The 27,009-nt window shown below is 56.0% G+C and overlaps 4 protein-coding genes across 13 annotated transcripts in view; 2 read left to right on the top strand and 2 right to left on the bottom strand.

Annotated features, from left to right (window-relative positions):
• RNF19B (ring finger protein 19B) overlaps positions 1-6,877 on the bottom strand; it is a 28,274-nt gene extending 21,397 nt beyond the window's left edge. The window contains exon 1 of the mRNA XM_080381796.1: positions 4,648-6,877. The gene's annotated coding sequence lies outside the window, so the exon portion shown is untranslated. The remainder of the gene's footprint in view (positions 1-4,647) is intronic.
• A 148-nt stretch (positions 6,878-7,025) lies between these two features.
• AK2 (adenylate kinase 2) lies at positions 7,026-14,464 on the bottom strand. 2 transcript variants are annotated; one of them, XM_080381806.1, is made up of 7 exons: positions 14,302-14,464; positions 13,672-13,797; positions 11,670-11,780; positions 11,470-11,564; positions 10,701-10,773; positions 9,938-10,133; positions 7,026-7,848 (listed from the first exon to the last, which is right to left on the bottom strand). In XM_080381806.1, exons 1-7 carry the CDS (start codon positions 14,413-14,415, stop codon positions 7,841-7,843), a joined length of 723 nt encoding a protein of 240 aa, XP_080237932.1. In that variant the 5' UTR covers positions 14,416-14,464; the 3' UTR covers positions 7,026-7,840. The 2 variants fall into 2 exon arrangements, with proteins under 2 accessions (XP_080237932.1, XP_080237933.1); XM_080381807.1 differs by lacking the exon at positions 7,026-7,848 and having other exon boundaries at positions 9,739-10,133.
• Positions 11,864-21,290, top strand: AZIN2 (antizyme inhibitor 2). Of its 9 annotated transcripts, none has more exons than XR_013927283.1 (11): positions 13,679-13,820; positions 16,073-16,187; positions 17,364-17,530; positions 17,629-17,802; positions 18,530-18,702; positions 18,817-18,948; positions 19,281-19,446; positions 19,565-19,699; positions 19,800-19,912; positions 20,175-20,389; positions 20,722-20,862. XR_013927283.1 is itself a non-coding variant. In XM_080381803.1 (11 exons), the coding sequence occupies exons 3-11, from the start codon at positions 17,432-17,434 to the stop codon at positions 20,861-20,863; spliced, it is 1,377 nt and encodes a 458-aa protein (XP_080237929.1). In that variant the 5' UTR covers positions 13,679-13,820; positions 16,073-16,187; positions 17,364-17,431; the 3' UTR covers positions 20,864-21,287. The 9 variants fall into 9 exon arrangements, 8 of the variants coding, with proteins under 8 accessions (XP_080237925.1, XP_080237929.1, XP_080237930.1 ...); XM_080381803.1 differs by having other exon boundaries at positions 19,565-19,727; positions 20,722-21,287; XM_080381804.1 differs by lacking the exon at positions 19,281-19,446 and having other exon boundaries at positions 19,608-19,699; positions 20,722-21,290.
• Positions 21,291-22,058: 768 nt separating this feature from the next.
• On the top strand, positions 22,059-23,350 carry NDUFS5 (NADH:ubiquinone oxidoreductase subunit S5). The gene is made up of 2 exons (XM_080381812.1): positions 22,059-22,395; positions 23,056-23,350. The coding sequence occupies exons 1-2, from the start codon at positions 22,180-22,182 to the stop codon at positions 23,158-23,160; spliced, it is 321 nt and encodes a 106-aa protein (XP_080237938.1). The 5' UTR covers positions 22,059-22,179; the 3' UTR covers positions 23,161-23,350.
• Positions 23,351-27,009: the final 3,659 nt, after the last annotated feature.

Below are 27,009 nucleotides of genomic sequence, written 5' to 3'. Positions count from 1 at the left end.
TCTGTTCTCTCTGCAGCAGAACAAGGTTGGCAAGGGGAGAGGGGAGCTGTAGTTCGGTGTGTCCTTCTTTCATGGGCCAGCATGGAAAGGTAAATGGAGTTTGTTCTGCTGGGTTTGCCACTGACCCACCCCTTCCTTCCCTCGACCTAATGCCATGACCACAAGCCCATTCCCTCTAACTTCTCTTCAAGCAAAGCCCACCTTTACCACAGCCAGGAAATTCCGCTTCTCCCTCCCTCCTGTCCTGCATCCCTTCACCACCGTGAGAAACCCCCTGCCCTCTCTGAGGCTGATGCTGCCTGTGAGCTGCCTTAGCCAGTCTTTAAGGAAACTACCCCCTGTGCTGTCTGAGGAGGCTGGACTGTGCACAGCAGAAAATTGAGTGGGAGGTTTCTGGAGCAATCAGCATCTACCGAGACCTCAAATGCTTCTCTGAACTCAGGCCCTGCTCCTCTTGCTCCATAGCATTCTTCTAACAGGGAGGCAGCAGCTATGACCGTCTCTGCCCTCTCTGATCCTGGCTGCCATCCCAGGTCCCCTGAGCACCAGAGAAAGTCCAGTGCCTGCCACTGAAACAGCAGTATGTGCCAAGTGCCTCCCAGCTGTCTCGAGAGTTACAGGATCCCTTCCCAGCGTAAGCCCTGCACTCTCTCAGGGGGCAACTGTTGGCAATAACAGCCCTATTTAAACAAAGCTGAGACAGCCTGACTTTACACGGCCCCCCTCTGCCTTTCCCTGCTCCCCTGCCATCAGGCATATTTGGGGAAAAGCCTCTCAAGGCAGCACTGACTCCTGCGCTTCCCACTGTACGTGCAGCTCAGCCACAGCAGCATGCTGCGGTTCACGTAGCTCTGGGTCCTGCTCCAGCTATTCCCACCCACTTTCTGTGGATCTCCTGCAGGATTCACAACCCAGCACCCAGGGGTACTGCCCATCCCCAGACACATAGGAACAGTGCTCTCAGCATGGGATGAGCACCAAAATTGCAGCTGGAGAACCTGGCAGTGGACGTGGAGCAGAGCCCTGTCCCTGGGCTGAGGACCAAGAATGCCTCTTTCCCATCCAACAAGCCAGGGCTTTGAGCCCTGCCAAACCCCAGTGTTTGTTCCTGCGTTTGGCGAGCAAGAGATGGCAACAAAAGCATGTGCAAGGCAGAAAGAGGAGTTCCAGTGAAGGAGGGAAGTGGGTTTCTCTTGGGTCTCTGTGACCTTTTCTGGTTTGGAAATAAGAGAGATGTGCAGAGATGCTAACAATACACAGCAAGGGTGTTTCAACTGCCCCAGCAGCAGAACAAACCCCGTGGCCTCCTTTGGTCAGAGGAAACTGGGGCCCAGAACCACAGCCCAGTCTTTGGCTGCTGAGACGGAACCAGTGGAAATCCAGCTCCAGGGAGTCGGTGCCTTTGCCTGTTTGCAAGGAAAATTTATTTGCAGCCATGGAGCCTTACTATGCGCACTGTCTCTTCCAGCCCTGGTTCTCTGGGATACAGGTCCTGCTGTGTGATGGGAACAGTTTTTCTTCTGCTGACAGCAGCTGAGCCAAGTTCTCCTGGAGCCCATGGACTGGGAGTTATATCAGCCATGCCCTTGGCCGTGAGGATCCCATTGACTCTGTCCTCACCGCCCTCCTCTGAGAAGCAAGCACAGAGAATGAGCTGTTTGGGCAGAGCCATGAGAGGGGCTAAGACCAAAGAGAGTGAAACAGCTCCAGCAGTTTCTCCATGTACTTCTAGCCCTTCTTGCTTAACCTCAGAGAGAAAAAGCAATGCTAGCAGGAGGAAAGAAAAGGGGCAGGGTTGCACAGGTAGTTCAGGAATGCACCGAAAGTCCCCCAGAGCTGAGTTAAGACCAGGTTTATAGCAAAGATAGAAATGCTGATTTGGCCAAAGGGTAGTATTTCCCTTGGGAACCAGACAACTATTGATTACACAAGTACCCTCAGCTATTAAACAAATAGCTACCTCAGCAGAAGGAAATTCCAGCCTGGGTTTAGTAAGAGGATAGAGGGGACTCCAGGGTGGCCCAGGCAGCGGTGGGAACACACCAACCCACTCTCCTTGACTCAGCTGCTGTGCTGCCTTCCCTGCCTGCGCTTAATGGTACCAGATAAGGAGTGAAAACAAACACAGGGTAGGCGCCTGTGAGTGCCTGTGTGCATCCCTGCCAAAGGAACAGGAAAACATTCACTGCAGCGGAGTCATGGCCAAGACAGACTGTGGAATAGGAAGGATTAAAATGTCTTACAGGACCTGGCTCAGCTTCCAGGGCCCTCTCTGGACACTGGCACAAGGGCAGCTCCTCCCGCTGCCCTGGGTTGCTGCAGAGGCTTGCAGGTCTGCAACCCTCTTTTCCCAGGAGGGCTTGTGTTGCAGGCTGCATACCGCCACCCAGAAGAGCACAAGTTCCCATTTATTGTATTTCTGTATTATTGTATATCTAGCAGTGAAAGCCTATGGTAGGGACCAACTGCACAGTTCATACAGCATGGCTGTGGAACAAGATTGCATGAAGGCACTAGGAGCGTGTCAAGAGACTCAGCTGCTTCAGCTGATGTGCAGATGCCAGGCTGTGTAATATTCACATGATCATCCCTTTTGCGGTGTAGGCAAGTATAGAGCCAGCTGAGCAGTGGAGAAGGTCAAGGAGGTTTGACTTGGCCTTTCTGCTTAGGAGGTCCTGGTGCCATTCCCCCACTACATTTTGAATAACCTTGAAAAAAATCAAGTTGAAACGTGACTTAGAAGCAGTCCTGGAGGGAGCCAGCTCTGGATGGGTCCAGGCGCTCCCAAACGAGACCTTGCTGGCCATGCAGAACTGCAACCTCGGGGTCTGAAACTGCAGAAAGGCAGTGTTAACTCCTCCCTGCACCCTTCTCAAACTGCATCCTGAAGCCTGGTTCAGGCTGTGCCCAGCAAGGTCTCGTTTGGGAGCGCCTGGGCCCATCCAGAGCTGGCTCCCTCCCACCACAGCTGCCCTGTGCAGCACTGAGGGCTGGCACAGAGAGCTGCTAGCAGGTCCTCTCCTCCCCTGCCCGCCCACGTCAGAGGCATGAAATGCAGCTGGCCACGCAGCCACCTGGGTGACAACACCGCAGCTTGCTCCTAAAAGCCTCCAAGCGTGGGGCCTCTGACCCGTTGCTCCCACAGAAGTCCCACACAGCAGCACAAGCTGTTGCTGTTCACAGAATGACCATAAAATAGACAGTAGTACAGCCGGCCTGGGCCGCTCCCAAATGCTCCCTATAGATCCAGCATCTGTGCCTTCATGGGAGAGGATCGTGCATCTCGCAGCAATAGCCTCCCGCATTTAAAGCATATTTGTGCTCCATATTGCAATTCTGCTCTCTCATGCACTCTCAGGCATTCCTGACCACAATTCTTCATGGCCCCACTGCTGCCCCCAGCCCTTTAACCGACACGGGGAACACGTTATTTCAGCAAAATGGTCATGACAAGAGCATTGGTCTTTTCCTGGTTTTGGATTTCAAACAAGGTTTCTTCAGCCCTACTGAGCTTCTGCTTTGTGCCTCCTTCCATCTCCACCCCAGTACTGGTTTCTAACACCCACAGGGGTTACCAGCAATGGGCTTCTGACCCCAGATGTACTTTCCTCAGTCAGGTACACATTGAGGATCGTGATGGGCAAAAGTCCGGTTAGCACAGATTGAGTAAGTGCTAATGAACTCGCTTTCTGGTTTGCTAATGTACTGCAGGGCACTGCTGCCCAGCCTGCATGTAGGTGTACAGTCCGTACACCTCCCGCTGTGGAATCGGAGCTGTAAACCCACCAGCTTTTTCAAGCATTAAAGAACGAGCCCAGCTTCTGGATTAAGAGGAGAGATGAAATTCACTCCAGGGCCATGGGCCAGCAGAGCACATAGGTAGCACTGGCATGCTGCAGGGCACAGAGGTGACCGCCACCCCTTGCTCTCTCCGCTAGCAGATCAGATCCCGTTATGCAACCATTATGCTAAAAGGCAATACGACATCCAGAGCAGTTTCAAGGACTTTGTTATTTTGCCTTCCAGGTCTGCAGATCCCCAGGATCCACATCCAGATAGCTCCCAGCAATAATTGTGTACCTGGCTGCCTTCGTGAGAACTATTGCTTCCTGGACAGGCAGGGTAAGTGTTGAGGCTGCTGGAGATGTGCAGCTGAGGATTCCCATCCTAAATTCATGCTTCTGGGCTTGGTCCCGGTGCACCAGCTCTGCTTACAGCCTCCTGTTAGTTAGATGCAGCTCAGGGGACTGGGTCTCCAAACTTCTGATTCATTTCATCAATGATTCGTGCTCTAATCCCAAGAGAGAACTCTGATCCCCTTCTCCAGAGAGGAACCAGGGCTGCTCCCCAGTCCCTTTAGCCCATCCTGGAGGTGCAGGTACTCCTGGCTCTTCCCAGCAGTGTCAGTGACACACACAGGGACAACATTTGCAGTTTCTGCACCAGCCACCCAGGCACTGACCTGGTATTACCGCCCGAGGACCAAGCCCTCCTGTGGCAGGCTGTTAAGGCATTGTATAATGTTGCTGCTGCCCAAGAGCCACCCCACGCCAGCATGTTAAGCCAGAAAGATGCCGAGGCAGGCTTTGACCTCGCAGCCGCTCGTGGAGCCCACCCTGACCCGCTGCCCCCCGGAGCATCTCTTACCTCTCCCCGGAGCCCACTCCTGATGCAGCGCTCTCCCCTCCGCAGTCTCCCTGGCTCTCTCTTCCCCACTCCCCTTCCCTCTGCGCCACCTCCCCGGGTGATGTCAGCGCAGCCCTGCCTCCGCAGCCTCCCCATCACACCCCTCCACAGGCATGCAGCCGCCCATCACACCCCACTGCTGCTTCCCTTCCCAACGGTTGCCACAGCGACAGGAGAGGGAATCCCATCCTCTGTTCCTCCACCTCCCAGGGTCTTGCTTGGTATCACCCACTGCAGCTCTTCCTAAAGAGCTCGGACACCCTGAGAAGGACAGGGTGACAACAGGGAACAGCAGCAGGCAAAGGTCGGTGATGGCCTTGGGAGAAGCCGTGGCTCAACGTACCTGGAAGGGAGAGCAGAGGCAGTCATGGGAAGCAGGCTCAGACAAAACAGGCACTCACTTACCTCACAGCAGTTACCCCCCAGCGCTCTTCCCACCTTTCCACCCCCTCCATTGATCGCTGTCAGCCAGTTCTTTGTTCCTCAGCCCCACGTGCTCGTTCTGTTTCAGGGCTGTGCACATGAGTGTGTACAAAGTCTACAGACAAGGGATTTGTGCTCCTTGCCCGCAGCAGGCAGTCTTTGCAGTGACTTCTCCTCGCTCCCAGGTCAAGGTCAGAGATCAGATATTGATTGGAAACTTAAGACCAGGCTCCAAACCAGACCACCAGGAGTCGGTGGACTCATTACTACTAACCACAAATCCACAGTGAAAGGTTTTTCTGCAATCTCTGTTGCAGATGGCTTCATCGGCAAGGGAGAAGGGCAGATACTGTATTTTTAGGACTGCAGCACATTTTTAATGGAAAGAGATGGTCCAGGGCTTTTCAACCCTCCCCCCCATCCAAGATGCTGTTTCTTTTCAGCAGAAATGTTGCTGCATTAGAGAACAGGTCACTTCCTCTATCAGTGAGAATTCAGTGTCCTATTTGATGCTGGTCCTTGTGCTATAAATAGGAATTTTCCCCTTTTATAGTTGCTGAATAATTGTGTGTATGAAATATGAACACAGTTTTCAAAAGAGTGCCTGATAAGCAGCTTGCTGGAATGAAATGGTTGAACAGAAGGAATTTACAGCACCTGCAGAGCATTGCATGCTGTGGAAAACATTCAAGGTCAACATGACACAGACAGGTCACAGAACAGATCCAATGACAGAAGACATAGGCTCAAGCTAAACAGCCTCCCCACAGCAGCTTTTCCCACAGCACCCCAACAATTCATTTCACACTTTGCACTTAGCTAAGGATCAAACAGAAGCCCAGCCCAGAGGAGCCAAGACTTCTCCATCCCACGTACTAGAAAGCCAGGAGAAGCAGGCAGAACAGGTTTTTAAAACAACAGCAGGCAAGTAGTAGAGGACAAAAATCTCAAACAACAAGGAAAAGCATAGCTTAACATCCATCATCAAAAGAAACAAGGGAAGAACATCACAAGTGCCAGAGTGGCACAAGCTTGCCTTCAAAAGAGAGAGAATGCTAATCCGGAGGTACACAGAGGTAATGAGAACACCAGAGCACACAGAGACTGAATGGTGGAGGAGCAAGAGAGCCCAATTATGCTGAAGAAACCAGTAATTGCTGGAGGAAATGGGTGTATGCAGCCTGACCCTTTCTGATGCTGGTCCACGGTGCCTAAACCAAAGCCCCAAACATGAGCAGGGCTACAAGGGTGGTACCAAAGGCACTGTGGAGAAACGATGACTCTCCATGAGCACGCCACAAACAGCCTTCCTCTGAGATACCTCGGAGCACCAGAGTCCCTGTGGAGGCAGGATAAAGGGAGGCCAGGAAATGCTGCTCTTCCCTGCGTTAGAGCAGATTTTGCCCTGTGTATTTAGAAAGACCAGTGGAGGGAAAGGGAGGAATGCAACAAGGTTCGAAAGGCAGAAAAATGTGCAGAAACAGAAGACACAATACGTGGCTTCCAGTTGCTGCAGGAGGAGAGAAGGAAATAACATCAGCTCCTCCACACGCTGGCGATGTGAAGGGAGGAAAAAGGCTAGGAATTACATCAGCTGAAAATACCTGAAAGGAGCTCTGGCTAGAAAGGGTCAGGATACACAGGGGCTCAGTGCTTTCAGCATCACACAAAGAAACAGGAGAGAGAAGACCAGCAAAAGACACTATTGCTATAGCGCTACAAAGCATTGGAACACATTCAGCAAGGAAGAGAGATAAAAGGAATTACAAGCCACATTTTCAAGCGCACAGAACAATATCCTTGAGACAGGATCAGGCCCAAGAATCCACCCAGCTCAATTGTTAGTTGGCTATGCTGTCATCTGCCTCCTCATCTTCCACACTGTCTGCAGGTCAAAGAGGACACAGCAACAGATAAAAAATGTAAAGGGGTTATTTTATTATTGATTCAGAGGTTAGACAAGGCACCATTTGATCTAAAAAGAAATGCAAAAAACCAATTAAGTGTTATTTTTTGCAGTCAATTAAGAACGTCTCTTTTGCATTTCTTCAGCATTGTGTGAATTCCAGCTTGGTCAAGATCACAGAGAAGCCACCCCATTGCCAAGTAAGGCAGGCTTGGACTAGAGCCGCAGCCCCTCTGTGCAGCAGGAGAGAAACCTTGAGAAGTCTTTATGCCAGGGTTTAGGACTGCAGCAGAACAAGAAAAACAAAACTTCCAGGAAAAGGCCATGGCATTTTTTTTTTTCCTTTCAGAAATGACGAGTCATTTGTTCAGTTTGGTCCTCGCTGACAGGAAGCAACTTTCAAAAAAATCACAGCAAACCTTGCAGTGGCCTTAGAGTACTAACAGCCCATGAGACAAGCCCTGAAAGTCCTGGAGAAACCTGGCACAGCATCTAGCCCTACACTCCTAACAGCTCAAGTACCTGCATCTGATCACTGGCAGAGATGTTTTACCCTGTACAAAAATTGTTTTGCCTCCCCAAACAGTGATTTCTCAGGATAAGGCCATCTCCTCTTCACAATGATTCCACTGAATAAAAACTCCAAACAAAACCCAACCAAATTAGCCCCCAAATCCCTTGTCTACCACCTCCTTTTCCCCCTCCCATCAATCATAACCCCTCCCCAGCTGCCCTCCCTGCCTCCCCCTCCACCCAGGGGAGGGCTGCAATGGGTGATGTAGCAGAGTGTGCAGCGTTTGGTGGTGTCGCATCTGGTTCACGGAGTCACTCAGCTGGAATAAATGGGAACAAAGAGAAAAAAAATAGATTTAGGGAAAAAACCAAAATTAATCATGGTTTATGGCAGAACAAGGCTCGTGAGCTGGATGCAAAGTGAGCACAAGGGGGAAAAGGAACGAAAAGTGGAAGAACACATTGTTCTTGCTGTGGAGTAAAACCATGACCAAATCCAAGAACACCAGCTGGCCGGGAACCCTTTCCTGCCATTATAGCAGCGTGTAGGGAGCTGCAGCTCTCTCAAGATGCCCAGATAAAAGCTGCTCCCAGTCAGAATTTCTTTACAGTCACCGAGATGCTAGGGCAGCTTTAAAACACACTTTCCACCACCCTGCAGCACAGCAGTCCTATGCCAAATGCTATCCTGACCTCCCAGCACACCGACACGCACTGGGAACAGAAACAATCGACAAGGCAACGGCCATCTGGGGATCTCAGGGGACTGCAGGCTGCTGACGAAACCAGCACCGTTTACTTTCAAACCCTCTCTCCCCACAATCACGTGCTTTCAAGAGCAACAAGTCAACTGCTTTCAGTTCCTGGTGTTATTTCCAGTTTGCTGGAAGGGAAGAGGTTGTTTTCCTAGAAAGGATATATGAGGACAGAGAGGTATTTTCAGACAAAAGAGAAATTATCAAGAAAAAAAAAAAGAGCAAGGGATTCCTGAGGATTAGGCATCTGCTCTAGGCACACAGGCCACAGCAGCTCAGTGCACAGGAGGGAGACAGGCCGTCTCCTCCAAAGAGAAGGGTACTCAGTAACACTAAATCAGTAAACATACACGGAAGGCCAAAGGACAAAGTTTCATCTGGGCCAATCTGCATTTACAGCAAGGTCCTCTAGGAAGGGCTAGAATTCTGCATGGGCAAAGGTTATCACCAGCCTCGCAGGGTCACCATATAGCATCATAATGCCCCCCAAAAGCCAGGGTACTAACCACACTGCGCATGCTGCCCTCAAATGGACAGCCTGACAAAGCTGTTTGATTTGCTCAAGAAACAAGTACATTTCCATGGTCTCATAATGAAGGTCGTTGGCTCAAGGGCACACGAAGCCAGTAGTTAATAACGCTGTCTCTTGAGCCTTGAAAAATCATTTGTGTTGCAATAAGGCTTTATTTAGACCTCAGGATCAGGAGAAGCTCAACACATCTTCATCTTCCTGGCCAAAGCCAAGGCAAGAGTGAAGAGATAAAACCCAAGTCTTTTTCTTGTCCTCAGGAGATCCCAACTTGCCACATACAGCGACTGTCAGACCAGAGACTTCATGTTATTTAAAAAAAAAGGCAAAAAGCATCTCACTAATATTTGCTACATTGGGGTTCACAAATGAGAAGAGGCTGAAACCTCCCAGCTCTGACCCACCCTCTCCGTGCCCCACAAGCCCCATCAGAACAAGAGACAGGCTGTGCTCTCAGGTAACCTGCCGTCCCACAGAGAGTAAACCACGTACGACGAGAACAAGTTCTCACCCAGCCCCGAGCAGCAGCAGGCTGCACTCATGCACACAGCCAGGCTGTCCCTCCCATGGCTCTCCCTGGGCTGACACACACAGACAGAACCTTTCACATGCTTCCCACAAGCAAACCCGTGTTTTGTTTCCTGCAGCGGACAGAGAGCATCACCTATCCAGCACTCTGTGAAGGTCCTTCCCCCAACAGCTCAGTCCAGATCTGCAACCTTCTGCCACTCCCCTATGGAGCGGCCAGGAGGAGCTGAAAGTACAGTCCCTTCCAGGGAGCTACAGCTCTAGAATGAAACAAAAGCCTTTGGATCCCAAAGGGGTGCAAACCCCCATTTCTGGCAGCGTGTGCTTGGGCTCGCTGCGACCTCTAGGGGACAAATCTCTGGCATGCGCAGACAGACTGATGTTCACATATACCGAGATGGAGACCGTTAACAGCTTGTTTAATTGAGAATTAGCACAGCCCTGCCTTGGGCTGCATTGCCTTGTCCCCCCTCCTCTTCTACTCTGCTTAGCTCTTCACCTTCCCCGGCCCCAGAGAGACAGAGATGGAGAGACAGAGAGAAAAGGGAGAGCTCCGTCCTGGGACAGAGCCCTAAATGAACATAACCAGGTCTTTACATGTTGCTCTCGAGAAGGCTGCCAGGATGCTAGCAAACACCACGTCGGGAGACTGGGAGGCATCCACCGCCGTATGAATCCCTCGCTTGCTGTAGTAGGAGACCAGGGGAGAGGTCTGCGTGTGATAGGCCTTCAGGCGGGTTTTCAAGGCTGTTTCATTATCGTCCGAACGACGGATCAGGGGCTCTCCAGTGACCTGGGAGAAGCAAGGGGACAACCTCCAGCTAGCTGCAGCCCGGCACACTCCCCCCTTCTCTCCACAGCTATGACAACCCCTGCTCCCCTCCTCCAAGACAGGCTACAATGCAGAGCTGCAGGGTGGTCCCCAGGTCTGCAGGGGAGCGTGGGGTGAACCCAGAGCAGCTGAAACAAGTCCCAGAGCAGTCACTGAAGAGGGGATACAGCATCATGGTCCTGCCCCCATACACCACTCTGCTTGCTAGAAGGAGCCTCGAAGGCAGACACCAGCTACAGTTGGCTTCCCAGGAGAGAAACCAGTCAGAACCCACCACAATTTCAGCTATGGACACAGTCCAACAAGTTCTGAGGCTGACAGAGCCCAGGCTGGCCCTGCAGAATGGCCATGCCCTTCACTCATCCCACCAGACTCCCCACGGTGTTGTCGGCTCAGGCTGCCCAGACAGTTCCCCACACTCCCCAGAAAACCAGGACAGAAGGAAAGAACTTAGTTTTTTCCAGGGATGCTGCAAAGCATCAGCTAAACCCAAAGCAACATAAGTTGTGGCCTTGGGAGCTCACATACATCGTCCTTCATGTGCTCTTTCGGGGGTCTGAACTCCTCGTGATAAGAGCGGCCACTCGCTGGGTGAATCAGCCTAAGAGAGAAAGCAAGTGTCAGCAGAGTAGCCCAGTGTGAGGACAAGGTCTCCTGAACCTGCCACTCATCAGCACAGAAACATCTGCAATAACAACCCAATTAGCCTCTCTCTGCTAAGAAAAATCTCTTTAGTTATTTCTGTATCAAGGGCCACTTCAGGCATTTGAAAAAAGCAGCTGTGCTAGAAGACGGAAAAGAGATTTTTACTTTAGGCTTTACTGGGGAAAGCGGTTAGCTCCTGGAGGTGAGGGTGACAGTGCAACAGCAAACACTGGGAGACATCTGTGTGCCTGCACAGCCACAACTGACCCTGGACAGAGTGTTCGGCAGTGCCTGAACACCTATGCACGGTGTCCTGCGTAAGGGAGTAGTAATGGCTCCGGAGAAGCAAGAGCATGAAGACATTAGCTGTCAGACACCAGGCTTAAAGGCTGAGCTGGGTCACCAAGGACACCGAATCATCTCGGCAACCCCTATTTATAAGGCAACGAAGGGGCTGTTCAAGCCCAGGCACGAGAGCGCAGGTGAGCGATCAGGGCAGGAAGGCTCAAACAGAGCAGAAATCTAACACGGAGCAGTACTGCAGCTAGCCCTAAGCACTGCCAGAGCGAACCTGGGATCCAAAATTAGGACACTCTCCCACAGACTACGAAAACCTGCCCCATGCACCGGGTGTTTGGGAGAGAAGGATTACCGTCCAGTGATTCTCCGGATCAGCAAGGAGTCAGGGATGCTGAACTCAATGACGGAGTCCAGCTTTTCTCTCCTCTTCTCCAGGAGCTCATCCAGCTGCAGCAGAACACACCCAGCTCAGAGGGGCAGAAGCATGGCCAAGGGACCCCCGTCTCCAGGGAAGGAGATGCCAGAGCAGTCCCCAAACAGGAGCTCACATACCATTTCAGCCTGCTTCACCGTGCGTGGGAAGCCGTCCAGGAGGAAGCCGTTCTTGCAGGGAGGGGAGTCAAGGTTGTTCTCAATCAGCTCCACCACCATCTCATCGCTCACCTGCGGAGAGGAGAGACAGACACATGGTGAAGAGGGACACCCCAGTTTTACACGCAGCTGCCTCTAGAGCTGCTGTACTCACGCCAGTGTCCAGGCTGCATCAGGCCCCTTTTAGAGCCGTTTCTGGTCCCAGAAGCGGCAGCCACAACGCAGGGCACTGCTGTTAACAGGGCAAAAGCTGCATGTTCAGACCTGTCCATGTCAGAGAAGTGCTCCCTGCCATGGTTGTCAACACATATTTCACACCAGGGACACTCCAGCCTGTGCAGGGACTTGGACCAGTGCTGTAACCTCACTGTTACAAAGGTTGCTGTATTTCAAGGGAGACAGTCAGCTCGAAGAACTGTTTTGATTATTTTTTTTTAAAACCAATTCAACAATACAAAATATCACCATAACCTTTATTTCCTGTTACTTTGTACCTTCACCCACACGTCCCCCTCAGTAGGCAGGCCTGGGCAGGAAGGGCAAAGCAGGTGAGTTGCTCATTGGCTCTTGTAAACCTTGTACGAAGGTAAATGCCCAATACTTCCTGACACTCTCTGGCCTCGCTGGATAGTTTTTCCCCATATCACGATCCCAGCATACTGCTGGGATTAATGCCTTGTCTTCACTGCAGCATTTGGATAGTACTAACAGATGCTGCAGCCCCAACAGTAGCCGTTTATTTGAGAGCAGCTATCCTCAGCAGCTCTTTTTTCTCCAGCACACACAGCTGGGACCCAGCAGGACTGGGGACCAGAGCATCACAGCACACAAACAAGAGCCCGGGAGCAGGAAGCGTAAGGGTGGGGAGCAGTCTGCGTGAAGCAACAAGTCACTTCTGCGCTTTCCTGATTACCCTGCTTGGAGAAAGGGGTCCTGCTTCATCATCAAGCGTAAAAACCCATCCCGAAGGCTGCTGTGCTCCCAGCTGAGTTATCACAGAGCCAGACCACGCTGCAAAGATACACCCACCGAGCAGCCCAGTGCCGGCTGCCACACACACACGTGGCAGATACCACCAGCCGTGCCAGATAACGTCCCCTATCTTTCATAACCAGCTGGGATACTGCAGGCTCGGTGTTGCAATGCAAGCTTTGAGCAAAAGCTGGAGATAAGCCACGTCGCTCTTCCCACCTGCGGCCCGCAGATTCTCCGTGGGGTCTTATGAGCCCACGGCAACCAGAAGCGATGCTCAAGACCCACCCCACTTCGCCTTGGGGCGAGTTGCTGCAATTTGCTGTCCCTCAAGTTTCCCTAAGATATTTCAGTTATTTTAGCAAGACAGTTGGACCTTCAGAAAATGAATGTGTCAAAGATCTTAACTCTTGTCTCTTGGGGATCCAAAGTGTCTCTCTCTCACAGCATTACACAGCACCCACCCCACCCCAGGTCTATTTTTACCTTACAGTTACAGGCAAATAGCATTTATGCAAGAGCTGGGATGCAGATGAACCCTCTGAACAAAGTCTTCCACCCCACAGGAGTCCAGGCATCATGTAAAGGAAGCCAGGAGCTGCAAAGCATAGCTGTGAGACCCTGTCACTCCGTGAATAAACCTGCACCTCAAACAGCATTGCAGAGCCACAGCAGCCAGCCAAGCCACATCCCATGAGCAGAAAAGCAACGTGAAAAAGAAAAAAAAGAAAGAAAGAACCAACCCAGGGACACAGGCTTCTGGTAAGCAAAGAAGAATTTTGAAGAGGAAGGATGTTTTTATAGGATGCTTCTCCTGCAGGATAATGAGAGGGAAAATCCCCACCCCACCCCTGCCTTCACCCTGCAATCTGCCTCCCGCCACTAATTGGGTTTTGTCACTGAGGCTTCTAATTAGACGGTGCTTTTGACTGCTCCTGTTCCAGGTGCTGCCAGCTCACCGTCCCTCCCGGCACATCTCCCCACTACCCACCAGCTTCCCCGCATCCATCGTCTCTTTGAGCCGCTTGCCCAGGTCGGAGCCGGAGGCCACCATGGCCCGCAGCATGTCCCCGGTGGCCAGGTGGCAGACGCAGTAGGTCTCAGCCAGCTTCGGGGCCTGCCAGAGAGGACAGACAGGGGGTAAGCTCCCCTTGGGGGGTGGGGGGGCAGGACCCCGGGGGCTCAGGCCCAGCCGGGGACTGGATCCCCCTCCCGTAGGGGTCTACCGCCACCCGCAGCGGCGGGACGGTCGGGGCCCGGCCGACACGTGGTGGGCCCGGCACAACAGCCCGGAGGGCCGGTAGCTGCGGGAGGGGGGGGCAGGCACCAGGTCCCTGGAGAGGGGCTCCGGGACAACGGACTCCGGGTCCCTGCGGGCGGGAGGCCCGTGTGGCCGAGCCCCCGGGGGAAGGCAGGCGCGGTGCCCTCCGGAGCAAGGGCAGGCCGCACGCCCCAGGACCTCGGCAGGAAGAGGCCGGGCACCCGCGTCCCTCCAGGCGGGGGCTCAGACGCCGGGTCCGGCGGTGGGCAGGCCCGGCCCGTGCCCGCCGACCTGTCCCTGGAGGGCAGCCCAGGACACCCGCACCGCTCCCGTGCAAAGGGCCCCCACGTGTCCCCTCACCTGCGTGCCCTTGCCGGCGCCGGGCGGCCCCAGCAGGACGGCGCGGATACCCTGCCGCAGCCCCGGGCCCGGGGCCTGCCCGCGGCCGCCCCCCGCCTGCGCGCTCGGAGCCATGGCCGCCGCCGACTGCGCGCCCGTCACGGGGGCGGTGACGCCGGGGCAGCGGGCGAGTGGGCGGGGCTCCACCGGGGGTGGGCGGGATTTCGCGTGTAGCGGGCGTGGTTTCGCAGCGGATAGGCGTGGCTACAAGGCAGTGGGCGCGGTTTCGCAGCGAGTGGGCGGGGCTACGTAAGTAGTGGACGTAGTTTCACAGCGTGTGGGCGTGGCCACGTAGGTGGTGGGAACGGGTTTGCAGCGGGGGCGTGGCTACGTTTGTAGTGGGCGCGGTTTTGCAGCGGGTGGGCGTGGTTCCGCGGCACGGCGTGGGTGACAGCGCGCCGTGCCGGCGCGGCGTGGGCCGGCGGCTGCTGCGTGGGCCCGGTTCCCCCCGCTGCACTCCGGAAAGCGAGTGGCACTGCGCTGCCCTGCACCACGCTGCCGAGAGCCGGCACCGCTCTGCCCTCCTCCCGGCCCGCTGCTCTCTGCAGGGCTCCGCCGTCCTGCCTGGCACAGTGCAGGGCTGGGCGCTGGGCCGGAGCACCGGGAAAACAGGCCAGGATCTCACGGGGGACAGGAGCTTCCTTGGCGCTGGGTGCTGGGATAGTCCCTGGCAAAGCCAAGGCGACAGTGTTGAATACAGGAGCCCACGAGCAGTCGTTCCCTCTCACTCCTCAGTGAGGGCACCCACCCCTCCACACACAGAACACTGTCTCCTCAGCGGCACCGGAGAGGGAACTGCAAATTAACAAGAAGAAAGAAAAAATCCCCTGCTCAGCTGGTGGTATTTGTGGGATGGAGTGGTGGAACCGTTTCCAAGCGCACAAATGCAGGCAAAGACAGGACTGATCGATCTGAGGGGGCATCTGCATGTATGGCAGAGCTGGATCTGCTGCCTGGGAACCCACCGAATCCAGCAGTGGCACAACAAGGGCAGAATCAGTCCCTGACGTCTTCCCGTCTACCTTCCTTGGCCGGTGTCCCAGCCAAACAGGCGCTGCTCAGCCTTTAATCTGCAGGAGGCCTCGTTTTCCTGGCAGCAGCGTTTCAGAGGTATTCTGGGCTCTCTTCCCCTCAAGTGTCCCTGTGCACGCAATGCGTGCACAGCCACGAGCGCCCTTGCACCAGGGCTGGGCTGCAGGTAGGCTCGCCATGCTCCGCACTGTCAGGCTGGGGATGAACTGCTGGCACGGTGGGGACTCAGTGAGAACCTAGGGTGTCTGCTGCGGGGGGGAGCATTTCCCAAAAGTGATGAAGGATTCTCGGAGGCAGCTCAGCCAATGGGGTGGCTGGGTTTTGTTGCCATGGCTATGGTGAGGCAGAGCAGGGAGCGGAGTACTGGGATACAAGGGGTGCAGAGCCCACCCCCCACCCCCAGGGTTAGCTGGTCCAGGGGCTCAGGGCAGGCAGGGAACCGGAGCAGGACAAACAGCCACTGCTGGGGCCAGTTCATTCTCTTGGCAGACCCATGGGCATAATCTGCTTAAATGCTTTCTAAGGTAACGGGGTTGGGGGGACTGCGCGGGCTGCTGGGGAAGCTGGCTTGCTTGCCTGGCACAGTGAGGAGGGGGCTGATGAGGGATGCCTGCGATTGCCAAGTTTTGGGAATGGTGGGTGGAGGGCATCCTGCCATCAGTACCCCTCTCCCTCATTAACCCCTTGCACTTCTCCCCAGAGACCTCGAACCCCCAGCCACAGCTACACCTTGGGGTGCTGCAGGAGCTTGGTGTTCTTTGGGGAGCCCCCCTGGCAGCACGCCTAGTCACCTGGGAGGGAGGCGCTGGACCCCGGTAAGGAGGGGGTGTCCGAGGCTGGGGCACGTTTTCCTAGGGCTGACAGGAATGACCCACTTAATTGCTCATCGTTTCTGTGTCCAACCAGGGCGGGCTGGGTGCTGGTTAGTGATGTCTCTGGGGAGTGAAGGGTAAGGCTAGAGGAGTCGCTCTCCTTTCCTGCGTATGAAGCTCTAAGAGCTTGAAAACCCAATTTTTCTCCCCGTTCCCCATCTCTGAAGTTTGCTGGTGGTGCTTGCTCAATGGATTACAACACCCTGCCACTCCGGGATCAGTGTGGTCTTTGTCCTAGTGCCCACCCGAAATGTCGTAAGTAGGTCTCTGCAGAGGAGGAGGTGCTGTGCAGCTCTGAGAAATGAAACCTCTGTCTCCTCACTTCAGCTCTGAGAGACCATGTTCCTGTAAGAGCCCTGGAGCTAGACCTGGATTACTGGAGTGGAAATGTTTCCTGAGAACCTGAGCTAGGTCATCGGTTCCCTGGGTTATGGGATGGGATGGATCCAGGGGAGGAGACTGTGAAAGCTCAGTGTGCAAACTTAAAGCTGAAGGTTTTAAGTGTGCGAGCCAGGAAACATTGTTCAGCTTAACTTGTCCCCTTGGTCCACACCCTGTGCCATGGGAGAGACGTGAAATGAACCACAGCATGAATCCAGACCATCCTCAGGTCAGCCGGTGTCAGTGAGTGGCCTGTGCTGAGCTCTTTAAGGATGCCTCCCTTTTCGTGGGGCTTGTGTGCCTGGGAAGGTGGGTCTGTGAAACTTCAGCTATTTGGAAACCGCAAGGGAACTTCACCCTGTGCGATGTACAGCAGATCTAGCTACATGCCAGAGCGTGAAGGGACACGTTCTGGCATATATAGGCCATCCCCTTTGCAGTGAAATTGGCTTTGTTGTTAACTGTGTTGGTGCCTGAACTGCTGCTGAAGACAGGGCTGCTGCGTGCCAGAAGAAAGCTCTGAACTGCTGAGAAAAGTGTCTCCTCCACCTGGAGAAAATGCTTTAACCCAGAGCAGGGCCCTCAGCTGAGGCACTGGTTTGGAGGAGAGCAGCAGAGGGCTTTACCCAGGGCAGCGCTCCCATGGTCGGGACAGGGAGCACCCCAGGGTGCAGGCTGGGTGCTGTATGCTGGTGGAGTTTCTGGTCCCTACCCCTAATATTCCCTTTCTTTCTACAGTGTGTTGCATACTTAGAAGTCATACCCTACCTGAGGAGGCATTAAACTAGCGTTAGCACACCCTGACCATGAATGGGTACCTGAACGAATCCAATTTCATGATGGTGGAGGAAGGCTTCACCACCAGAGACCTCCTGGAGAACGTCCTGGTGGAGCTGTGCCAGGCGGTAAGGGCTGGTGGCTCTGCTGCTCCCCAGAAGCCAGCACCTGCTTGGCAGAGACGGTCGTGGCGAGGCGACTGCTGCTCACTCCGGCTTTCTCCTAGAGCAACCAGCAAGCCTTCTTCGTGGCGGACCTTGGGGACATTGTGAAGAAACACCTGTGTTTCCTGAAGGCCTTGCCCCGTGTGAAACCCTACTTCCCAGTGAAGTGCAACAGCAGTGAAGGAGTGATTCGACTGCTGGCTGAGCTGGGGGCAGGCTTTGCCTGTACCAACAAGGTAGGGCTGTGGGAGGACGGCTCGGGTGAGCATCCCTTGGGCATTTGTGGGAGAGTGGCAGAGCTCACCGTTCATTAGATGACATTTATAGGGGCAGGAGTCTCCCTCTGCTGTCAAAACCCTCCTGACTCAGCCCAGAAATCCCCATCCACACTTGTCTGGTCACCCTTTGACCAACATTCCTGTCTCTGGAACTGGTGTCCCAGCTGGCAGGCTTGGCTGTTGGCAGGGCACGTCCCTGGGGTGCCACTGCCACAGCCATCCAATTCTTGGTGGCTTTAAGCCTTGTCCCTCCTGCTTGTCATTTGCAATAGCCAGATTTCCAGGAAGGAACCAAAGTTAACCCACGTAATTAAATAGGACGTGTTACCAGGAGGAGAAAGTGCAAAGAGTTGTGACAGCTCAGACCCGCGCTGCAGCCGTCAGCCTCACTGCAGCTCACAGGTGACACATGGACCAAACCCACACCTACTAAACCTACTGGTTTTCTCTCCTCCTGGTCTCACGCCGCTTGTAAACATCTTGCCGCAGCCTGCCCCTGCCAGGACAAAGTCCACTGTGATCCCTTGGAGCTCTTGTGGATTTTCCTTTGAAAATTGCCAGCTGCAATGCTGGCAGTTTGCCCTCCACAATGCTGCAAGCTGGCCGAGGCCCCGGGCTGACCGTGCCCAGGCGTGGGCAGCACCGGTCCCAAGGATCTGCCCACACGCATGTCGTATCCCCGCAGGTGGAGATCGCACGGGTTCAAAACATCGGCGTCCCAGCTGACAAGATCTTCTACAGCAGCCCCTGCAAGCAGGTTGCCCACATCAAGTACGCGGCCAGCCACAGCGTGCAGCTGATGACCTTCGACAATGAGGTGGAGCTGAGCAAGGTGGCCAGGAGCCACCCTCGTGCCAGGTGGGTGTCCGGCGGCATCGGTGGAGCGTGGGGCTGGAGTAGGAGCTGGGGAGGTGGCTGTGGGGTGAGAGAGGGCCTGAAGACCCCTCAACGCAGCGTGGCTTTGCTCTGCAGGATGTTATTGGGTATCGCTGCTGATTCCAGCCCTTCTGCCCACCCGAGCATGGCGTTTGGGACCACGCTCGAGTCCTGCCGGCACCTGCTAGAGACAGCGAAGGAGCAGGCTGTGGAGGTTGTTGGCATCAGGTACGGCGCATGGTCCTTTGTCCACAGGGGTGCTCAGCCCCGGCTGGACCAGGCTATGGGAAGCTCTGGGGGCCATAGACCCACCACTGCTGTGGCTGGGAGCAAGGTGAAGGCAGAGACTGGGGGAGGCTGACCCTTGCTGGGACCAGTTTGGGGCATTTAGCCCTCAGAAGGGGGCTGGGGGGCTCTGCGGGGCTGGCCAAGCAGTCTGGCTTGGGATGGTGCCCGAGAATCACAGAGCTGCCTGCAGTGAGCGATAATCCCAGCGCCGTGTCCCCTCGCTGCCATCTGGGGACTGGTGAACCCTGCTGAAAGAGGGGTTGTCCCCTCAGCTTTCACCTGGGGAGCCGCGGGCTGGAGCCCCAGGCCTTTGCTCAGGCTGTGGCTGCGGCGCAGCTGGCCTTTGACGTGGGCACGGAGCTGGGCTACCAAATGCGCCTCCTGGACATCGGAGGGGGATTCCCTGGCACCGAGGACACCAGAGCTCCGTTCGAAGAGGTATGTGGCTCCCAAGACGTGCGCTCAGCAGGCAGAGTGAGGCTGGAGGGTATTCCTGGGTCTGGCTCCCTGCGGGGGGGCTGAGCTAACCGAGGGGGAACATCTTCTTCCCCTCCAGATGGCTGCCATGATCAACTCTGCCTTGGACTTGTATTTCCCAGATGGCTGCGGGGTGGAGATTGTTGCAAGACCCGGGCGATACTACGTCACCTCCGCCTTCACCTTTGCTGCCAGCATCACTGCCATGGAAGAGGTTCCCACAGAGCAGCCTGGCTCTGACGGTGGGTGGGATGGTGGGATGGACCCACCTGTGTGCCTGAGCCCCCCTGAGCCCTCTCCTTGCTCCCTTCCAGAGGAAGACTCTGGCAGCAAGAAGAGCCTGGTGTACCACCTCAGCGATGGCATCCACGGCACCTTCAGCTGCCTCCTGTTTGACAGCCCCTGCCCCAGCCCTCAGCTGCACAAGGTGAGGGTCCGGGCTGCTTTGAGGAGACCCCAGCAGGTCCCTCACACTGTGTTGCATCACCTCAGCTGACCCTGCTCCCCTTTGCATCGTGGCTGGCCCCAGGCTCCGTGCCAGGGGGGAGCAGAGGCTTTGGGGATGTACCCGGAGAGCCGGAGTCTGTGGGCTCCCACGGTTGGATCTTCAGGGCAGATGGAGGTGACGCAGGTCACTGTGGCGCTGCTGCATCCTCATCCCCTGCGGCTGCTCGGTGTGTCCCCTGCAGAGACCCTGCCCGGACCACCCCTCGCACAGCAGCAGCCTGCGGGGCCCCCCGGGACACGCGGAGGATCACATCGCTGACGGCCTGGAGCTGCCCGAGCTGCAGGTTGGGGACTGGCTGATTTTCAAGGATATGGGTGCCTACACCATCGCAAGCTCGGCCCCGCTCGGGGGGTGTCCCCAGCCGCAGATCACCTACGCCATGTCCCGCGTGGCCTGGTAAGAGGTGGTCCTGCGCGAGCAGGGGAAGGGGGAGGGCAGAATCCCGTGGGAGATGCTGTCTGTCCCTGCCCAAGGCAGAGGGTCAAACCTGAGTCCCAGAAACTGGAGAGTCAGGGGGTAATCCCAGCCTCAGAGGTCAAAACCTGGCCGCAAAGGCAAAACTCAAATTATTTTAAATACTGACAGACTTGAGCCAGTTTTTCACTGGGGAAGCTGCGGGTGGCTCATCTCCAGCTGTTGCTCTGGGGGCATGAGACCCCCGGCGCTCCCTTTTCCCCATGCCCACCCTGCACAAGGGGGTGCTCCCCTCGGCTGTCTCCCGCTTGCAGGAAAGCCGTCCAGCTCTTCCTGGGGAAGCCGCCGGCAGCAGAAGACGACCGCGAGACCCTCTGCGCCCCACTATCCTGCGGCTGGGAGACGGCCGAGGCGCCGTGCATCACCCCGGCCTTGGCGCCGGCCAGCATCATCTGAGCAGCAGCGGTACCGGCGGTGGGTACCAGCCCCGCGGTGACCGGGACGTGGCAGTATGTCCTGCCTGGCATCTCCCAGGGGACCCACCACGAGGACTTTGGAGCACAAACCATAAATGTTGTTCCTGCTGCTGGTGTGGTGGCGTCTGCCTCCCAAAGGGGTCTGGGCGGGTGTGTGGGGGGGTCTATTTGGGGTTATTTTTAAGAGTTATGGTAATAAATGGTGGTCCGGCGCAGCTCAGGGATTGGGATGCAGGCTGGAGGTGGCAGCAAATCAGTGTGCGGTGAGCAATTAGCTGCGTAACGACGCTTTGCTCATTAGGGAAGGTTAACAAGACCCTGGAAGTTGGGACTGGGGGAACTGGAGGGCACTGGGAGGACTGTGATGTATGGGTGTGGGGTGCACTGGGAGCAGTGGGACATGTAAGGGGGCACTCGCTGGGGTGGGGGCAGTAGGGAGGTGTTGCTCTGGGGAGCACTGGGAGCCCGGTGAAGGCACTGGGAGTACTGGGGAGGCTGCCATGGCGGGTAACGAGGCTTTGTTCATTAGGGAAGTTTGGGGCCGTTACCTGAACTTTGGATACTCCTCAGGCAGCCGGAGGGACCCCTGGGATTTTGGGGGCAGGGGTGAAGTATGGAAATTGGGGGGTGGGTTCCAGGCTGTGGGTATTACTGGGGCAGCCCCCTGCTCCATGAGCCCTCGGCAGCACTAATGGAGCCCCCTGCCCCTGGGCTGCGTGTGGGGGTCCCGCACAGGTACAGCCCTGCGGCATGGGGCAGGGGGCACCAGGAGCCCCGAGCAGCCAAAGAAAGGGATGCTGCGAGACCCTGAAAGCTGGGACTGGGGGAACTGGAGGGCACTGGGAGGACTGTGATGTACGGGTGTGGGGCGCACTGGGAGCAGTGGGACACCGGGGTGACACTGGGGGGCACTCACTGGGGTGGAGGCAGTGAGGAGGCATTGCTCTGGGGAGCACTGGGAGGGCACTGGGAGCACTGGGAGGGCACTGGGAGTTCTGGGGATGCTGCCGCGGCGGCCGGCAGGGGGCGCTGGGGCGCGGCGGGCGGCCTGTCCTCCGGCCCGCCCGGGGCGCTGCAGCGGGGAGGCCGCTCCTGCCTCTCGTCTCTCTGGCCCCGCCGGAGCCGCCCAGCCGTAAAGCGCGACGTAGGTGTCGCGCTTGCCTTTGCGCTTGACGGCGGGCAGCGTCGTGAAAAGCCCGTGAAGGACGGCGGCGGTGGTAGGTCTGTGAAGCGCGGCGGCCGGCCCTGAGGGTGTCGGGGTTGTGACAGCGTCGGTGTCGCGATAAGTGCGGAGCCATGCCGTTTTGGGACCTGCAGCGGCAGCTGGGGATCGATTTAGACCGGTGGCTGTTGCGGCAGAGCATGCCGCAGCCCTACGGCAAGGCCGGGGCCTGTCACGCCTTCGAGCGGGAGTGGGTGGAGTGCGGGCACGGCCTGGGCCAGACCCGCGCCCGCCGCGAGTGCCAGCCCGAGTACGAGGACTTCATGGAGTGCATGCACCGCACCAAGCTGGTGAGCGCTGGGGGGCTGCGGGGCTCGGGGGGGGAGGGCACTGGGACCCCAGGGCTGGGAACAGCTGAGGCGCTGGGCCAGGCTGGGGAGGGGGTGCTGGGGGTGGAGGACAAGCTCTTGAGAAGGTCTGGGGGCTCCGGCCCAGGCTGGGGCGGGGGATAGGGGTGGGGGGTGCTGCCAGGGGTTGTGGCCCGTTAGGTGACACCGCCTGGCTGGCAGCAGGGCTGTATGCAGGTGCGAGTGGGTGGGCTGGTCCTGCGGCAGCCCCTTCCCCAAGGCGGGGGGGAGGGTTGTGGTAGCAGCAGGGCTGTGTCCTCTGCAGCCCCTTCCCCCCTGCCTGCACGGCCCTCCTCCTGCAGCAGCTATGGTCGGTCCGCAACTGCAGCAGCTACAGGAGAACGTACTGCCTGGTCAGCTGTGGGCTGAGAGCCCCATTATCATTAGGAGTAAAGTGTGAAGCAGCAGCCTGAAAGCCCAAAAGTCTTGGGCAGGAGTCTCAAACACGCGTGGGAAGCCTGAGGGCAGGGTTAGCGTGGGTTCCATGTGCACGCAGTTTCTGAGGGGCTGCCGGGAGGTGCAGTAGAGACCATCTAAGTGCTTCTGTGACTGCCTGCACCCTGTGGTGTGTCTGCCCCCACCCTCTCATGTGCGCTTTGCCAGGCTGCGCGGCTAAGAACCATCCTCGAGCAGAGGGACAAGTTGATCAAGGAAGGGAAGTACACGCCGCCCGACTACCACAAAGGCAAAGAGGAGCCGCGGCCTTGACTTGCAGGGGATGTGGCTGTTGGTCACCTGTGGTGTCATTGATGTGGAGCTTCTCTGGGAAGAAAACCCTCGGCACAACTGGGTTATGCTGTAGCAGTGGGTGGGGTCTGCATGGGGGCCCTGCCCCTGCTGAAGGGGAATGACACATTGGGCATCGCTTGGGCTAGTAAATGTCGTCTTTGGAACAGTGTTCGGCTCTGTCTTGTCTTTTTTTCTGTGTGAAGCATGGCTTGAAGGTCTCTCTGTGGCAGTGCTGCCCGGGGAGCTTTGGAGACACCCTAAAACACTGTGGCGGTGCTGGGGACGTGCCCTTGAGGAGGTGAGATGCTCCTGGAGCTGGAGGGAGCTGGTGCCATGGGCCATCACAAGTTCTCTCTTGGTGCCTGCAGCCCATCCCTCCCACTGACCTGCGGGCAGGCCTCCGAGGCAGCAGTTGCTGCTGGAAATGAGAGGATTAACCTGAAGAGAAAAAAACCACCCCGCCTCTGCAAGCTTATTCTGCAAAACTTCATCTTAATTTACAGCCTGCACTGTAGGGACTGATGTGTGCTGGGATGTTCCCAGTTGCTCTCCAGCTGGTGGTCATAGTGTACGAGGTGAAAACCTGGTTAAAATAACTCATTTCTGCCTGGATTCGGAGCAGTAGGGGATGGATTCAGTTTCTCTCCTGCCCTTTCAGTGTGTCAGAGGCAGGTCTCCTCACTGGGAGCTTTGCTTTGAAATCCCGTGTGTCAGCGGGATCCATTGAGCGCCACGGTGGGTGCTGAGCCCTGCTGACAGTGGCTGGCGGGTGGCCCTGGCACGGCCGTGGCAGTTTGTCCCTCCATGCTGGGCCCTGGCAGCGGGACCCACCTGCACAGCTGGTGGTGTCCCTTCCCAGGGCGGGTGTTTCCCCCCGTTCCCTCCAAATTGAGCACAGTTTTGTAACAGCGTTAAATAGGTGAGTACCTGGAAGTAGATAGAGGGCAGAGCTGTGCTTTAATCTATATTTTTAATACTGGTGATTGTGGGTTTAATGCTTAATCTTTGATACAGGTGGAGCCTATAAGTTTCCTGATCCTCACAAATCCCCACACTGGGATGATAAACACTGACCCGAGCGTGGTGTAACCTCTGGCTGGCAGAGACTGTCTGTGGGGCTGTTGCTTCTGGTCGTAGATACAGTTCTCTTAACTCCTGCCCTGCAAATGCTTTTGTCAGTGGATCACCAGTACTTTGGACACACACCTCTGAAGACATGTCCTCCCTCGAGGGCCGAAGGCGGCTGTGGCAGACCTCCTCTTTCTCCAAACACCTTGTGAGTGATTAACTGGCTGGGGGAGAGCAGCTGGTTTGATGAGCGGTGTGCGTTTGGATAGTGTCCACCTGAAATTTAAGGGGTTGAAATTAAAGTATCACCTAATGTGGACCGTGATAGGAGTGAAAAACCAAACTCTCATGGCTGGGACCCCTCATCTGCCTGCAGAGAGGGAGCCACTGCCGCTGCTTTGGGCTCCCAGGGACATGGACCCTGTGGCAGACACATGGATGCTTCCTGGGGGTGGGAAGGGGCCCGCAGAGCCCTGACCCTGGAAGAGTAGTGCCCTTGGGTATGAGGGGCCACAGCTGGGTGCTGTGCTTTGGGGCTGTCTGCCCTGCCCCTGGGCCATCCCGGGGTGCCTGGCGCAGGGACCCAAACCAGCAGAATTTTGTTACTTGCACATGGCTGAACAAAATATGCTGGAAGAAACACTTCCCTGTTTTTTTCACCCCAGTTCCACACGGGCTGTGGGTGCCATCCCAGCAGGGTTTGGCCTTTCTGGGATTTCTGCTGCTCTTTGTCGAGCTCCTTTCCCGCAGCTCCCTCCAAACCAGCTTTTCCGAGCGCTGCCGGAAGGTTTCTCCCTTCCCCCAGGCCCAGATGGATCGATTACTACAGCCCAGATGGGTTCCCTCCGCTCCGGCTGATTCAGGCTGCAGTCATCCCGGCATGTGGGATGGAGCCACGTTTCTCCCTGGCAGGGGCAGGCACTGGGGGAGGGTGGCATTGGAGAGCCCCGAAATCCAGGTCTGGGTTCAAATTCTCAGTCTGAGACCCAGGGCTGGCTCCTCCCTGTGTCTGCCAGCGCTCGGGGCTCCGCTGATCAGCGCGCTGCTGTTCCTATGTTGTCTCTATTTTAGGTTATGCCAGAAATAATGTGGTGTTTTCTTTTTGTTTTTTCTTTTTTTTTTTTTTTTTTCTCCTTTTCACAGTTTTGCTATTTTTCTCTTATTTCCTGCCTGTGGCAGGAATAATTGAACCGAAACCCTGTTCTGGCTGGACCTGGGCGTGATTGCCCAGTATCCTGGCATCGGCTACCAGAGACGGGGAGCTGCTCTCCCTGTGTGTAATGGGGCTGATAATCCTCAGGGATTTCACTTGGCACTTCCAAATACGAAAAACTGTTTGGTGACAATTGGTTTCAACAGAGAACTTGCATAACAGTGCTGACTCTCAGGTGGCTTACAGCGTTTGGGCTATAAAAGCAGGCAAGAGGGGAGCTCCCTGGGTAGCAGTGGAGGGAAACACCAGAAAGATGGGAGAGTGGTGTGGAGAAATGGGCAGGAACATGAATGGTTTCAGGTGAAAATGCCCTGGGAATCTCCTGGCGTGAGGGCTGTGGGCTCTGCGGGGTGGGGGGCTGCCGGTGCCGCCAGCCACCAGCCGCCAGATCTAATAAACCATGAACGGAGAGGGCAAACCACGGCTGGGGATAGAAATCGAACCGTGCCGCGTGAGCCGTTGGCTGCGGGGTGTTTATCTGCAGTGGAGAGCCGAGGGGGGGGGGGGGGGGGGAGCTGTGTGGGATGTGGGGCCCAGCATTGCACCTCCAGAAAGCGCCAAGCAGGGCTGAGCTGTGCCGGTGCGTCAGGAGGCACCTGCACCCCATGGGCTGGTGTGTCAGGAGCCGTTTCCCCACCAAGCTGGACCACGATTTCCCCGGGATCAGCCCCTGGGCTTCGGTGAAGGATGGAAATTGGGAGAGCGGGGCCAGCTGGGAGCCCCCGTGCCATGCCTGCACTCCATCGCTCGTTACGGAGGATGCTTAATTGCCCTCCTCTTTCCCAGCAAAAGCAGGCTGGGAAGGTTGGCAGCATGCGGGGCCGTGTGGCACCACGGGCTGGAGTGCTCCTGTTTGGGGGGGGAAAAAAAAAAAAAAAAAAAAATCTGTGAAAGGGAATGGTTGCTTTTTCAGGGAGAGGGGAAAAACGGGCTCAGCAAAAAGCCTGGCAACTTGGTGGTGTCAAGAGTGATTCATCTCATCGAGCTGTCCAGATGTCGGAGGAAATATTGAAATGTATCTAAACACTTCTGCCTCCCGAGTGGCTCTTTAGACCCATCCAGAATCTAATTGTTCTGGAAATAGATGTTAACGCAGCCAAGGGCAAGCGGTGAATAGCAGGGGCTGGGAGGAGTGGATCTATTTGTCGTAGTTAAAAGCTCTGTTAGAAATTTTGGCAGATAAAAGAAAATAACCAAAGACCTGCTGAAAACAATCAATTTCATGGAGAGATAAAAAACCCACCACCCAGCTCTGGCGGGAGGAGACCGTTGGCCAAGGCTCTGGCCGAGCAGCAGCGATCAAAAATGGGTCCCATCAACCCGACCGAGTTCCCCCAGGCAAGAGGGATTTGGAGCATCCTCAGCTTCTGCGTGTGGTTTTCCACGGAGCCCTGATCAACATTCGTTTCCAGTACGTAGTAGATCCAAATTTATATTTTGCTGTTTGGGGCTTTTTGTCATTTTTTTGGCACGGAGTGAAGCCACATCCCGGCTGGGTGGGAGACACCGAGGCTGGGATGGGATGGGATGGGATGGGATGGGATGGG

This window comes from Falco punctatus (genome assembly GCF_963210335.1).
Source record: "Falco punctatus genome assembly, chromosome: 3".
Lineage (NCBI taxonomy): Eukaryota > Metazoa > Chordata > Aves > Falconiformes > Falconidae > Falco > Falco punctatus.
The sequence above is the reverse complement of the archived record's forward strand: the minus strand, read 5'-3'. Positions and strand labels throughout refer to the sequence as shown.

Excerpts from the sequence above, each read along its gene's own strand:
- AK2 (XM_080381807.1), bottom strand. The coding sequence starts at position 14,415 with ATGGCTCCGAGCGCGCAGGCGGGGGGCGGCCGCGGGCAGGCCCCGGGC. Across the intron at positions 13,798-14,301 it reads GCGCCGGCAAGGGCACGCAG|GCCCCGAAGCTGGCTGAGAC; the intron begins GTGAGGGGACAC and ends CCTCTCTGGCAG. Across the intron at positions 11,781-13,671 it reads CGATGGATGCGGGGAAGCTG|GTGAGCGATGAGATGGTGGT; the intron begins GTGGGTAGTGGG and ends TCCTCTCCGCAG.
- AZIN2 (XM_080381799.1), top strand. The coding sequence starts at position 17,432 with ATGAATGGGTACCTGAACGAATCCAATTTCATGATGGTGGAGGAAGGC. Across the intron at positions 19,913-20,174 it reads CCAGCCCTCAGCTGCACAAG|AGACCCTGCCCGGACCACCC; the intron begins GTGAGGGTCCGG and ends TGTCCCCTGCAG. Across the intron at positions 20,390-20,721 it reads GCCATGTCCCGCGTGGCCTG|GAAAGCCGTCCAGCTCTTCC; the intron begins GTAAGAGGTGGT and ends TCCCGCTTGCAG.
- NDUFS5 (XM_080381812.1), top strand. The coding sequence starts at position 22,180 with ATGCCGTTTTGGGACCTGCAGCGGCAGCTGGGGATCGATTTAGACCGG. Across the intron at positions 22,396-23,055 it reads GCATGCACCGCACCAAGCTG|GCTGCGCGGCTAAGAACCAT; the intron begins GTGAGCGCTGGG and ends GCGCTTTGCCAG.